The sequence below is a fragment of the Nasonia vitripennis genome, chromosome 4 (genome assembly GCF_009193385.2).
Source record: "Nasonia vitripennis strain AsymCx chromosome 4, Nvit_psr_1.1, whole genome shotgun sequence".
Taxonomy (NCBI): Eukaryota; Metazoa; Arthropoda; class Insecta; order Hymenoptera; family Pteromalidae; genus Nasonia; species Nasonia vitripennis.
Genome location: NC_045760.1, coordinates 21,568,033 through 21,580,900, shown reverse-complemented (window position 1 = coordinate 21,580,900; position 12,868 = coordinate 21,568,033). Strand labels below are relative to the sequence as shown.

The 12,868-nt window shown below is 35.1% G+C and overlaps 1 protein-coding gene across 1 annotated transcript; it reads left to right on the top strand.

Moving 5' to 3' along the window:
• Nucleotides 1-10,316: 10,316 nt before the first annotated feature.
• Nucleotides 10,317-12,054, top strand: Or38 (odorant receptor 38). The gene is made up of 7 exons (NM_001190560.1): nt 10,317-10,353; nt 10,436-10,705; nt 10,818-11,319; nt 11,399-11,498; nt 11,570-11,692; nt 11,773-11,931; nt 12,001-12,054. The coding sequence occupies exons 1-7, from the start codon at nt 10,317-10,319 to the stop codon at nt 12,052-12,054; spliced, it is 1,245 nt and encodes a 414-aa protein (NP_001177489.1).
• The last annotated feature ends 814 nt before the right edge of the window (nt 12,055-12,868 follow it).

Sequence of the window (12,868 nt, the reverse complement as noted above, 5' to 3'; positions counted from 1 at the left end):
CTTAATCGAAATTTGTTGGTTACGTTGCCCGAAACCCGTCAGTTTTTTTGTTATAAACAAATTACTGATTTGCAATAAACAAATAATCATTATTTGCACTTGAAAAAATTGGATTACATTATTTAGGTATTACAACTTTTTTTGTAAAACGCATACTTTTTGAGTTAAAAATCAATAAAGTTTTCACAAAATACGATTTGCCGCGATTTTTCGAGCTGTTTTTTACGTTCACTCTCGTGAAATCTAAAAATTTAACGATTTTTAACTCATAACGTATGCGTCTTAGGAAAAAGTTGTAAGAGCACTTTCGATTCAGCATCCCACAAAACTCTAAGTTACTGAGGGGAGCTCAAAATTTACACTTAATTGGCACCAGCGCCCGGACTAAACAGATGAAGTAAACACGCTTGCTGACACCATAAGCCACACAAGGTAAGGGCAAACAACATAATCGTGGACATTTCCTAGTTTGCGATACTACAGCGTGACTATACTGCTGGGACACCAACAACGTCCGCGCAAAACGAACCTGCCCGCTTTAGCAGGCAGCGGGGACATCAGAATACTTTCATTTAAAAAAAACATTAACCGCGTGCACCTGTGTCATATTATTTCACCAACTATCTTCGGAAGAAAATAGTTAAGACTACTCAATCTATAAACTGCCAAAGAACTAGGATAAAAAGCGTTACATCTTGTAACAAAAACTGACAAAGAAAACTACCAAGTTCTGAGATTGACAACCTCAGAACTTCCAAATAACTTGGATACCGTTTCTACCAGGGAGAGCTTTAATTCAAGGGCTGGTGAGTTAAAAATGGTTGCCTGGGTAAAAAGTTGTCTAGGCTTGAAAATAGTAAAAAGTCACGAAGAGTAAGATGTTTTACGAAAATCAGCGATTCTTCTCTTATTATTAAAATTCTTATAACTTTTGATTTGAGCAGCCAATTTTAATCATCCAGGGCTTAAATTGTAGTACTTCTTTTCATTTTCTATTTTCGTTTGAAAAATTTGGATTAACACTTCAATTTTACGATCAGCTATATATATGCCTATCAATTATGGCCGTTTTTTGGTCGTTTTCATCGTCATATACCCTGGTAGAAATCGCAACCAATTTTAACCCAAAAATAAGCTTATAAGTGTCGAATTAGCTTATCTAAGCCAAGAATATTATGTTATAATTGGCTAACAGCGACATCATTTTAACGCAAGAATAAGGTTATTTTTGCCCATATTGTTTTTAAAGAAGATATACGTAACCTCAAATGTAAATAATAACGCAGCAAAGCAAAAAAACGCGGTAAATATTGATGAGAGAAAGTATAGTTTTGTTACTAGGGGTTTTTTGGGGTCGCTGAACACGAATATCGCGACGGCAATACTCACAAAAGTACCTGGTGCCCAGGGTAGTATTAATGTCATCTTCTGGAGTTTTGTTAGAATTTGAAACATAATTAGTCCAAACTCGTTACTCGGGGGTTTTCGAGGTGTCTTGCGCATTCTTAAATTATCGATTTTCGATATTGCCAAATGCCTCGAATATTTCGGTGACTATATGTGAGTTCTCCCACACTTTTGTGCTGTATTGTATAAATACTTGTGTTATTTATTGCAAACCAAAATCGGAGTTAAAAGCATAACGAAGCCGCAGACTCATAGGTCGATAGTTTAAGTAGCATGTCAAATACCTGAAAACAATATGTGCAATATGTTTTGTCTTGATTTATTTTATAAGAAAAGTTTGATGTTGAAATGCAGCAATATATAACTTACTACGATCAGCACGAAATAATTCCGATCGACTACGATCAACACGAAATAATTCCGATCGACTACGTACAAACCTGTATATTTATGTGTAAAATAACGTATAATTCGAATTTGAAAATTCTACGTGTTCTCTAGTCCATTTCTACAATGAAATCGACGGGTGCCTACAACGACTAAAAAATGGAGAAGCGCGCGATTGTACGAGTATTCACATGAATATACTGGTTTGTACGTAGTCGATCGGAATTATTTCGTGTTGATCGTAGTCGATCGGAATTATTTCGTGCTGATCGTAGTCGATCAGAATTATTTTGTGTTGATCGTAGTCGATCGGAATTATTTCGTGTTGATCGTAGTCGATCGGGGTGGTCCGGGGTCGTTGAGGGTCGATCGGGGTGATTCGGAGTCGTTCAGGGTCGATCGAGCGTTCTTCGGTGCGATCGAACTCTTCGGAAGCGATCGGAGTCGATCAGAAATCTTCGGAAGCGATCGGAGTCGATCAGAACTCTTCCGAAGCGCTCGGAGTTGATCGAGCCGCTTCGATGTTTACACGGACTGCTCGAACGCTTCCGAAGAAAGTTCAATCGCACGGAAGAACTCTCGATCGGAACAAACGACGCTCGATCAGACCGAATGACGCTCGAGAGGACTTCAGATTTTAAACAAACCTCGATCGTGCCACGAACAATAATAGAGAGCCTGCGTGTCGCAAAAGACAACCCGAGTAGCTTCGAGGCTTGCCTACAAATGTCGAACCGAGCTGTAAAGGGCGTAATCACCAGGATCGCATTTGATATTGCAGGAGAGTGAAAGAGAGAGAGAGTAAATTCAATCTCCCTCTTTTTTTATCAAGCGTATTTTTTCCATTCAAATCGGTCATAGCTAATGTACTAGTAAGTTCAGCTGGCATTCGAAGTAAACTCTGTACATTAGTTTATTTCGAACTGTCCTAAAGTATTTGAGGCGCATAGATTATTTTTTAATCTGAAAAAGAATTGTAAAAATCGAACAAATCTTAATATTAAAATACTACTGACATTGTATGCGTACGGGAAGTTATTGAAATATCGAATTATCTCTATATACTCCCTAGTAAATACGCATTACTCCAGTCTTCTTAATAGACATAGCTGCCTTAAGAACAAGAATGAAAACTTTAAATTCATTGGTAATAACCTTATAGTATGCTCTGAACACAGTGATCGGAACATAACCTCAAAAATTGATGAGGATGTCCTGAGTGAGTCAGCATCACTTTTAATTGCACAGATTAAACTAAAAAAATCAGAAGATGTGAGGAATGACCTTCTGGCAGAAACTAGTAACAAGACTCAAGACTTGCAAGAAACTGATTCCATAGATGAAAGTGATTTTGAACTGCTGAAAACGGAAAACATGCTGTTAAGGAGATTAGTTAGTGAATTAACTGAGAAAAATGACCTCCTAAAAGAAAAATTACAAAACACCAGAAGTAAAACTGACAACAATGTCCTTACATACTCAGATGCCATGAAGTGCTCTAGACCAATCCATAAAAAAATTCCTAAAATATCCGTAAGAAAAAACAACAACAGTAATATAGATGTTATGAAGTCAGTTATTGAATGTCTAACAGCTGAAAAAAATATCCAAACAAAGAACATCTACGTAAATAAAAGTGAAGAAGTCATTATAAGCTGTCTTAATGAGAATAGTGCGGTATTGACAGAGACAGTACTAAAGGAAAAACTAGAGGACCAATGTGATGTCATGAAAAATGAACTCAACAACTCGAAAATTAAGATAGTAGGTATAGATAATCACGCAAATATGGACATCAAGGATATTGAAAAGGACATAAACGAAAGGAACTTCAGTTATTTTGAAAAGGGAGGACAAGTCCTACACATGTATAAGAATAACTATAATAGCTTGAGTACGGTCATAATGGAAGTCCCAGCTGACATCTACAAGCATATAAGAAAAAATAATAAGAAAGTCTTTGTTGGATATCAGCAATGCAAAGCCTATGATTTGGTTAACGTTTGCCCATGTTTCAAGTGCGGTAGATTTGGATACAGTGCCAGGAAATGCCAAAATGAGTTTCTGTGTTTGAAATGTTCCGGGAAGCATAATACGTGTAATTGTGATAAAGATTATGCTAAGTGCATTAACTGTCACTATAGTAACACAAAATACAAGTCAAAGTTAGACACAAAACATCATACTTATGACTCTAACTTGTACAGCATCTTGAAAAAGAAAATTGACAGATATATTGACTCTATTGATTACCCGATAAAACCTACTCTACCTGAAACTGAATCAATCTATCACAGCATAGAATTGGCAAACAGGCGTAAAGTATCCTCAGAGGCTAATAATGCCGTAGATAGTGAACAACAGGAAAATGACACTCCACGCAATAAAGCAAAGCCAGAAACTGAACACAACAGAAGACCAATCACAAGACGTGATCCAAAAATTCCACTGAACCATCTAAAACCGCAATCCTCTGCATTGTCACCAGCCAACAAGAGTGATAAAAACAAGATCAAGAAATAGGTAAAAATGGATATTTTTGATTATTTGGATAGGTTTCAAAATGAATCGATGCAAAAAGAACGGACATGCGGTAATATTGAAAATTTTAACAAAGCTATAAACAATAAGAAGGACTTTATCATGCATGTAAACATTCGTAGTATGAATGCAAATTTTGATAAGCTGAAAATTTTAATAGAAAGTTTAGCTATCAAACCAGCGATTGTGATATGTTCAGAAGCTTTTGAGCAAGTTAATTATAATTTCTATCAACTGAATGGTTCAGATTATGAATATAAAACTTATTATAACGAAAGTAGGATAAACAGGAATGATGGAGTCTTTGTTTTTATCAATAGCAATCTAGTCCAAAATACCAAAGTCATTGAAGCAGGGAGAATTAAAATAATAAATACTAGAATAACCTTAAATGATAAAAGCGGTCTTGAAATATCAGCCATGTATAGGTCACATGGGATATCGAAAACAGAATTTATACTAGATCTTAATAAATACTTAATTTATAAAAAAAATGTAAAGAATCACTTAGTCATAGGTGATTTTAATATTGACCTGCTAGACTGTGATCATTATAGCCAAGATTTTCTATGTAACTTCCTTGATAAGGGATTTATTCAGGGTTTTGTTGGTATTACAAAGCCAGCTATCGGTAGAGCTAAAGGATCATGTATCGACAACATTTTCATTAAATCTCACAACATTAACACAGCCACATACAACCTTAAGCATGATCTAACGGATCATTACCCGATTATCATAGCTGTAAATAAGCTAAAGACAGTAACTAAAGAACCGTATGTTTTCTTTAACTACAAAAAAATAAAAAATAACGCTAATTCAAGAAGCTGGGATGAAATTAGTTCGATACCTGATCTAAACTTGGCTGTAGAAAAATTGTTAAATGAAATCAAGCAATGCGTAGAATTGTCAAAAACAACAAAAAAGGCTAATAGACAAAATGGTAGAAAAAACTGGATTACCGACGCAATAATAAGATCATGTGAAACCAAAGAATTTTTGTATAATTTGTGGCAACTAGATGTGCAGAATAAACAGCTTAAAATACAGTATAAAACCTACTCTAAAATCTTGGATAAGGTAATTACCGATGCCAAAATGAAATATGAATTGAATCTAGTGCAGAATAATTACAACAACTCAAAAAAACTATGGGAAATAATAAATACAAAAATCGGTAAAGTTAAAAAATCTAATGATGCCATAAATTATATAAAGGTTAATGATAGGAAAATTACAGACAAAGTCGAAATAGCTCAAAACATGAATACTTTCTTCTGCGAAATTGGGAGAAAATTAAGTGCAAATATCGTGAAACCTGTCAACGCAGAACTTAGGCTACCTGACATGAATCCTATGTCGATTTTCTTAAAGCCAACCAGTATGGCTGAAATAATAAGTATAATCAATACGCTAAAACTGAAAAATGGGGGATTTGATAAGATAAATGCCAAGACTTTAAAATTGCTATGTAATCATATAGCAGGTTCTCTGACCCATATTTTCAATAAGTGTATTGAAAAAGCGTTATGGCCTGATGCTCTAAAGAGTGCTAAAGTAGTGCCCATTTATAAATCAAGCGAAAAACATAAGATCACGAATTATCGACCTATCTCTCTTATATCTAATGTTGCAAAAATTCTTGAGCGAATTATGTATAATAGAATAAATGATTTTGTAGAAAAGAGTAATATAATTTCTAAGCAACAATTTGGTTTTATGAGAGGGATTGGTATGAAGGATGCTCTGAACTACCTAACCAATGTATTCTATAATAATATCGATAAGAGTAAGCCTACGATAATAACCTTTCTTGACCTGGCGAAGGCTTTTGATACTGTTGACCACAGTATACTACTGGCCAAATTATATCGTATTGGAATCAGGGGTCAAGCGTTGGATCTCCTTTCCAGCTATCTAAATGACAGATATCAAGTAGTCAAAATAGACGGTAATGAAAGTGATAGAACTTCAGTTAACACAGGAGTCCCGCAAGGAACGATATTAGGACCGCTAATATTTATCCTGTATATTAATGATGTCTTAAAGGAGATTCCCCCCGAGTCCATAATTTCTTATGCAGATGATACTGCTATTATAGCTACAGGTAAAGACTGGATAGAAGCTCAAGTAAACATGAACAATTTCTTAAGTGTAATTGCCGAGTGGCTGGCAGTAAACAAGTTGTCCTTAAATGTAGGAAAAACAGTGTGCATGACTTTTGGAAGTAATATTGGAAGCGTACCGGCTCAGATAAATGTTAAAATTCTTGATTAAAGTATAACTAGGGTGGAGAACTTTAAATATTTAGGAGTTGTCTTTGATAATAATCTAAAGTGGAATAACCACATGCAATATATAGTTGGAAAAACTAAATACCTAGTCTATATTTTTTATAAAATCTCTAAATCAATGCCCATAGAGACTCTCAGAATGATTTGCAACGCTTTTTTTCATAGTATTATAACTTATGCCATCATTGCTTGGGGCGGTGCATATAGGAATAGCCGAGACCAAGTTCAAAAATTACAAAACAAAATTTTAAAAATCAGCAATAAAAATAACTTTTTGTTACAAGACAATCCATTAAATATAGGACAACTGTTTGCTTTCGAAGCTCTTAAACTACATTACTATGATCTCAAAGAAAAATTCTTAGCATCAGATAGTGTTACTAGGAATAGAAGTATTATTATACCAAAAACAAATAAGAGAATCAACAATAAGAACAGCTATATGAAAGCAATTAATGTATATAATGAGCTTCCTAATCGACTAAAAGTATTAAATATAAATAAATACCCTCAAAAGAAAATCATAAAAGACTGGATACGATACAACTGTTAGAAAAATAATAAAAGAAAAAAATTGTTTCTGTATGCAATACACAAATTTGTTATTAGAAGCTAATGCCAAATGTATATATCTTAGTTTTAAATTTTAATTTTAAGTTTTGTTTATATTTTTCTTTTTCCTTTGTAACCAGACTGCGAACAGGTAATTTTATTTACCTCTGCAGGTTTCCAGGTATGAAATACATACCTTGTAAATTTCTTCTGGTAATAATAAATAAATAAATAAATAAATAACACGTTTCGCAATAATATCGATCTGACTTGAACGCTCGATAATAATTTAATATTTTTACTAATGACAAGATTTTTCACGTGCTCGTTTAATCACCTCTCTGCGCACACGAAACAAAGGAAAATTCAAATGATTTAAACTAATCGTTCGCGGTTAATCATATATTATATGAAATATAAGAGGTCGCTAAAGTACGACTGAAGTACGCGATAATTCTAATAGAGCTCCCTGGTTTTTCTGGGGGCATTAAAATCAGCACCTGTCTGACTGCAATTCACTTCACTGCATATCTAGAGACCTTGCACAAACTATTTATAAAAACGAACATTCCCGGACATTCGAAGATACGCGGTCCTTCTCCAGACATTTTATCATCATTATTAATATTATTGTCTTTTGCGGTCATCTGATTTTTTAGCCGTGCGTCGCACACGTCCATGACAGTGTTGGAGTATTAAATACCTTACACACAGTTTCTATCTGCATAAGTTTTTTTCCCCACTATACAAGCACCAAAAAACTTGGTCTGGTGCATGTGCCCTCAAAATTGTAAGAGCTCGATTTTTCGACCGTATAAAATGTCCGACTTTTCGTAGAATTACATATTCTCGTGTATGCATATACTAGACTTGACGCAGTGCGCTGCGCGCACTGTAGTAGGCTATAATTTCATTAACTTATTAAATGGAATATAAATACTTGATTGATATTTTTAATATTTGTTTTCTATCACGGAAATATATCAAACTTTACAATATATGATTCATTTCGCGCTCATATAAAATTTTAAGGTTATGTCTCGAGAGTAGAATGTCTCTAGAATATTATAAATACACAAATTATAATTTGATATGTATTATAGTATTATATTACATTTTTAATATTAGAATCAATTTTAGAAATCAAAAACAAATCAAAAAATTCTAACGATGCTTTTGACGCATGCGCACTACATGAGCCAATCATATTGACGCATTCTTGGCTTCACTTCATCCGGTAATGAATTTTTTATATAGGGAATATAGGGATAATGCAAAGCAAATGGTAGGGGAGATGTGCCCAGTACGGATACCATTATCGCTATTTTTGGCATAACTTTTAAATGACGCGATAAAAATTCGAATTCGAAATTTCTACTTATTTTCTACAAGGAAATGGACGGGCGCCAGTGAAAGTCGCATTTAAAAAAAGTTATCTGCGTTAACGTAAAAAGTGCAATTCACGAGATCTCGAAAGCATGTGCCCCAGTGTGGATAATTTTAACTATTTCGGCTGTAACTATTCACTTACCTTCAACAAAAATAAAAAATTGTTAAGTGAATTTGTTCCTAGAATAACCTCCTATGATTAGGAATGGTCCCGATTCGATGTTCCGTGCAATAGTTAATTCGCGATATCAATATAAAAAGTGCGATTTTCAATCCTCGTGAAATTTTTGCACTTTGGGAATCCACATTTTCTCATTTTTCTTATAACTTTTGCTGTGATTAATTAAAAATAACGGTACCGAAGTATGTTCATTAGACCACAAATATGTGCGAAAAAACTTGCCTAAAGTATCTGCTATTGGAAGCTGGATGCATGAATTTATCCATACTGAGCACATCTCCTCTATAATAAGAGAGGGTTGGTGAAACTTTTGTCTAGACTCGAATGCTCACTCCCTTTGGCATCCTCTCGTTTTCTCTTTGTGGTAGTGACTTTTATTTTTGCCGAGCCACTAGGCTGTCCACGAGACGACGCTACACCGACTCTTCAAGTAGCACGCGCAGTAGTACAGAAGTGCGGCGAATGAAGACGAGAGAGTGATTACCTACACCTGCGAAAGTGAATGACTTTAATAGAACGAGACCGTCGATTATCAAGGTGATTTTCATAAGGAGCGTGAGAGTTTCTCGTCAGTGATAGGTAGGTATAGTATAATATAGGAATATACAACTCATTGCAGTTTCTGTGAGCCTTCGGTCTGAATAGCATACTTATACGTCTCAACTTGATCGCAACCCGGCCTGCATAAAAATAACTATACGTACTGAGCAGTGACATTTAAAAATACCCTCGATTTGTTCATATCATGCAAATACTTTGGCATTATAATTATAATTAGAGTTTATAATTTGAAGACAGAATTTATGCAATTACATTATAGAAGCATTTCTTATAAATTGAATGCGTATAATTTGTTTTATATCAAATTGTAGTTGTTTTATAATTTGGATTATAATTTATCAGGGAACATGCTTTAGTAAGACAGTAAAACAATCATCATTGAATTTATTTCTATGTATGGGGTGCTCATAATTTTTATTCATGGAAGAAATCAAAATTTGAAATGTTTTGAGACCAGCTAAAACATATTTTTCGGAAAATTACAATTGAATATTAAAAATATATCGATTTCATGCATGCATTTCATACCTTATGCAATTCGCCAGTTTAAACTGTTAGCAGTGTAACTATGACGCACAAATGTCAAGATTATAATAATACAATTTAAAGTCATAAGTATGTTTTAATATAAGGTAATAATCTAGGATGATGATTCGGGAGATGCAAAAAAACTGACTGATGCACTCGACAACACGATTAAAAGTGCACAGCTGTGCACTGACTGATGAACGTCGTTATACTGAGTGGCACATAAGACTGCTTTACTTGTCTCACCATTCATCCATTCCACCCTCGTCAGTTACCTTTCTCATTCGTAAATTATGCAAGACGCCGTTTATCCACGTACGTTGCTGTGCTCGCATATTCTTTGCACACTTCCATCCATCGATATAGCTTCTATCTTTTCGCGAGCTAACAGTAAAACTTTGCGGATTTGAATTCAAAGTTGACAAAATTGCAAGGTAGCTTATAAGCCATATTGGTATATTTGTTTTAAATTCGTGATGAAATCTAACAATGCTCACGAATCTTTCTTTGCATGTAAATATTTTCATCAGTTTTGTAATATTTCATAAATCAAGTTTGACGAACTCTTTAAAAGCATATGCTTATTATGTTTCAGATCTGAACTGGGCTATAGGCCTAAATCGTTTGAGCCTTCGCTTAATGGGCATATGGCCGGACGATAGCGTTGCCGAGACGAAACTTTTCACGACAATTTTGCGTATCCCGCTCATAATATCGGTCATGATGTTGTGCATAGTAGTACCACAAATGTACGCTCTGATTTTAGTTAGGAACAATTTACTGCTCATCATCGATAACTTCATGACGAGCTTTCCGACTCTCATTGGATGTGCGAAATTTTACTTTCTTTGGCGCAGCAAAGAAGGTTTTTAAGAAAAATTGCATTTCTTTAAAAGTGCGGTTGTTGCATGCGAATAAAATTATCAGTTCTTTTTAGAATTAAATAAAAATTTTAAAATTTAATACTTCCAAGCAAGTTCTGCGACCAGTAGTGTGCTCGGTCACGGAAGACTGGCTGCGCCCAAAGTCTGATTTGGAGTGCCAAAAAATGCGAGACGCGGCGGTGGTGGCGAGGCTATTTACCGTCGGCGGCTACAGCCTCATTACCGGTAGCCTCATGGGCTTCATCATCGCTCCGCTCTGCGGCCTGAATATTCGCGTTGAACAGAACATCACCGACTACGGCAGGCAACCCCTGCTTGTGCAGTCCTACTATCCCTACGACTACTCCCAGAGCCCGAATTTCGAAATCACTCACAGCTCGCAAATAGTCGCTGCATGCTTCGTAGCCATGTCACTCGCGGTGCCGGACAATTACTTTGGCGCCTTGGTTTTTCACATCAGTGGACAGTTTCAACTGTTGGGACTCAACTTTGAGCACTTTATCAAACAGAATGAGAAGATTGTAGGGATTATGGCGGTCAGAGATTTTAATAAAAGTTTAGGCGTTTACGTTGACAGGCACGTGCACCTAATCAGGTAACAGCAGCTTTTTCACACGTGAAATATGAGTGTGCTGAATTGGGTATACGAAGAATTATGGGAATTTGTTTTACAGGATGGTCGCCATCGTGGAGAAGTCTTTCAATTTCATTATTTTAATTCAAATATTTTGCCTGTGTGTGATGGCCTGCTGCTTAGGTGTCAGAATTTTGTCTGTGAGTTATAGGTTTGCGTAATTGATCTAAGAAAACATGTGCGTGCCGTGGTAAACTTATTTTATTTTCAGGCCATTGGGAATCCAAACGATAAAACGGCAGTCATTCAAATCATCAATCTCGGTGCCACTTTAATTAGCCTAATGATATTCGCGTTTAGTAATTGTTATGCGAGTGAGACTTTAGCTTCACGCGTAAGATATTTACTGTGGCAGCAGCGATTCAAAAAACATGAGCTTTTGAAAAATTATCAAAATGTGGTTTTTCATTTTAGAGCGCAGAAATATTCCAACAAGTCTATAGTAGCGATTGGTACAAGATTCCTAAAAGGAGTACTTGTTGTTATCTTATTATGATAATGATAATGTCAAAGAATCCCCAGATGCTGTCTGCTGGAAAAATTCTGTATTTGTCTCTGTCAACATTTTGCATTGTATGTAAAAACAATAAAACTAAGTTCAATAATTAATTATGTGTCATATAGTTTTGCTTTTTATTGCAGATATTAAAATCAATAGCAGGATATCTTTCTGTACTTATTGCTCAGAGTAATTAATTATTATTATATAAAACTTTGAAGAACAAAAAAACAAAAATGCAGATATATTTTCGAATTTATTCTACATTCAAGACAGTCCTTACCATACCGATATATTATAATGCCATTTTTACATTGCATATCATATCATTCAAAATAGTAGTAGTACAATGCAAATTAATTCATATTTATTGAGACTATAGCTAACCACAACAGAAGTTATCTATAATGACAATTTAATTCAACGAGCAACACTGTACCACGTGTGATCTCTTTTGTTTCGAGGTGATACTGGTTGCGAAACAGTCGAGTAGAGCTAGACTAGGCACGTAAGTGACAAAGGGTTATACTTTTGTACATCAATAATGCAAGATAAATAGGCGAATGATGGGCGGGGTTCGACAGTTTCGTATTCATTATATGATTCACCTGCTTCGACGTTCTTTTTCATACCCTTCGATCGTTGACCCGCCAACTCTCCTGTCGGTTATTACGCAAACGACTTAAACGTTGTCTCAGTCATACTTAAAATTACAAGACAAAAAACGTAAAATAATGAAAGGGTGACAATTTTGAGACTAAGTACATCGCATAGATAGCTATCTATTGCTAGTAGGAAAATTTGATAGACAAGCCTTTTCAATGTGTTTCAACATATTTCCAAAGTTTGATGAATCAGCGATGACTGGAAGATCCAGTTGGTTTGAAAAAACTTGCGCCAAATTTACTTCGGATGAACTGGATCCTCTGGTTCGACTTAAGTGTTTAAACTTTATAAATATGCTTTATTACATGCAAATGGCTTGGATGTCAAGTTTCAAGTTTGTACGAT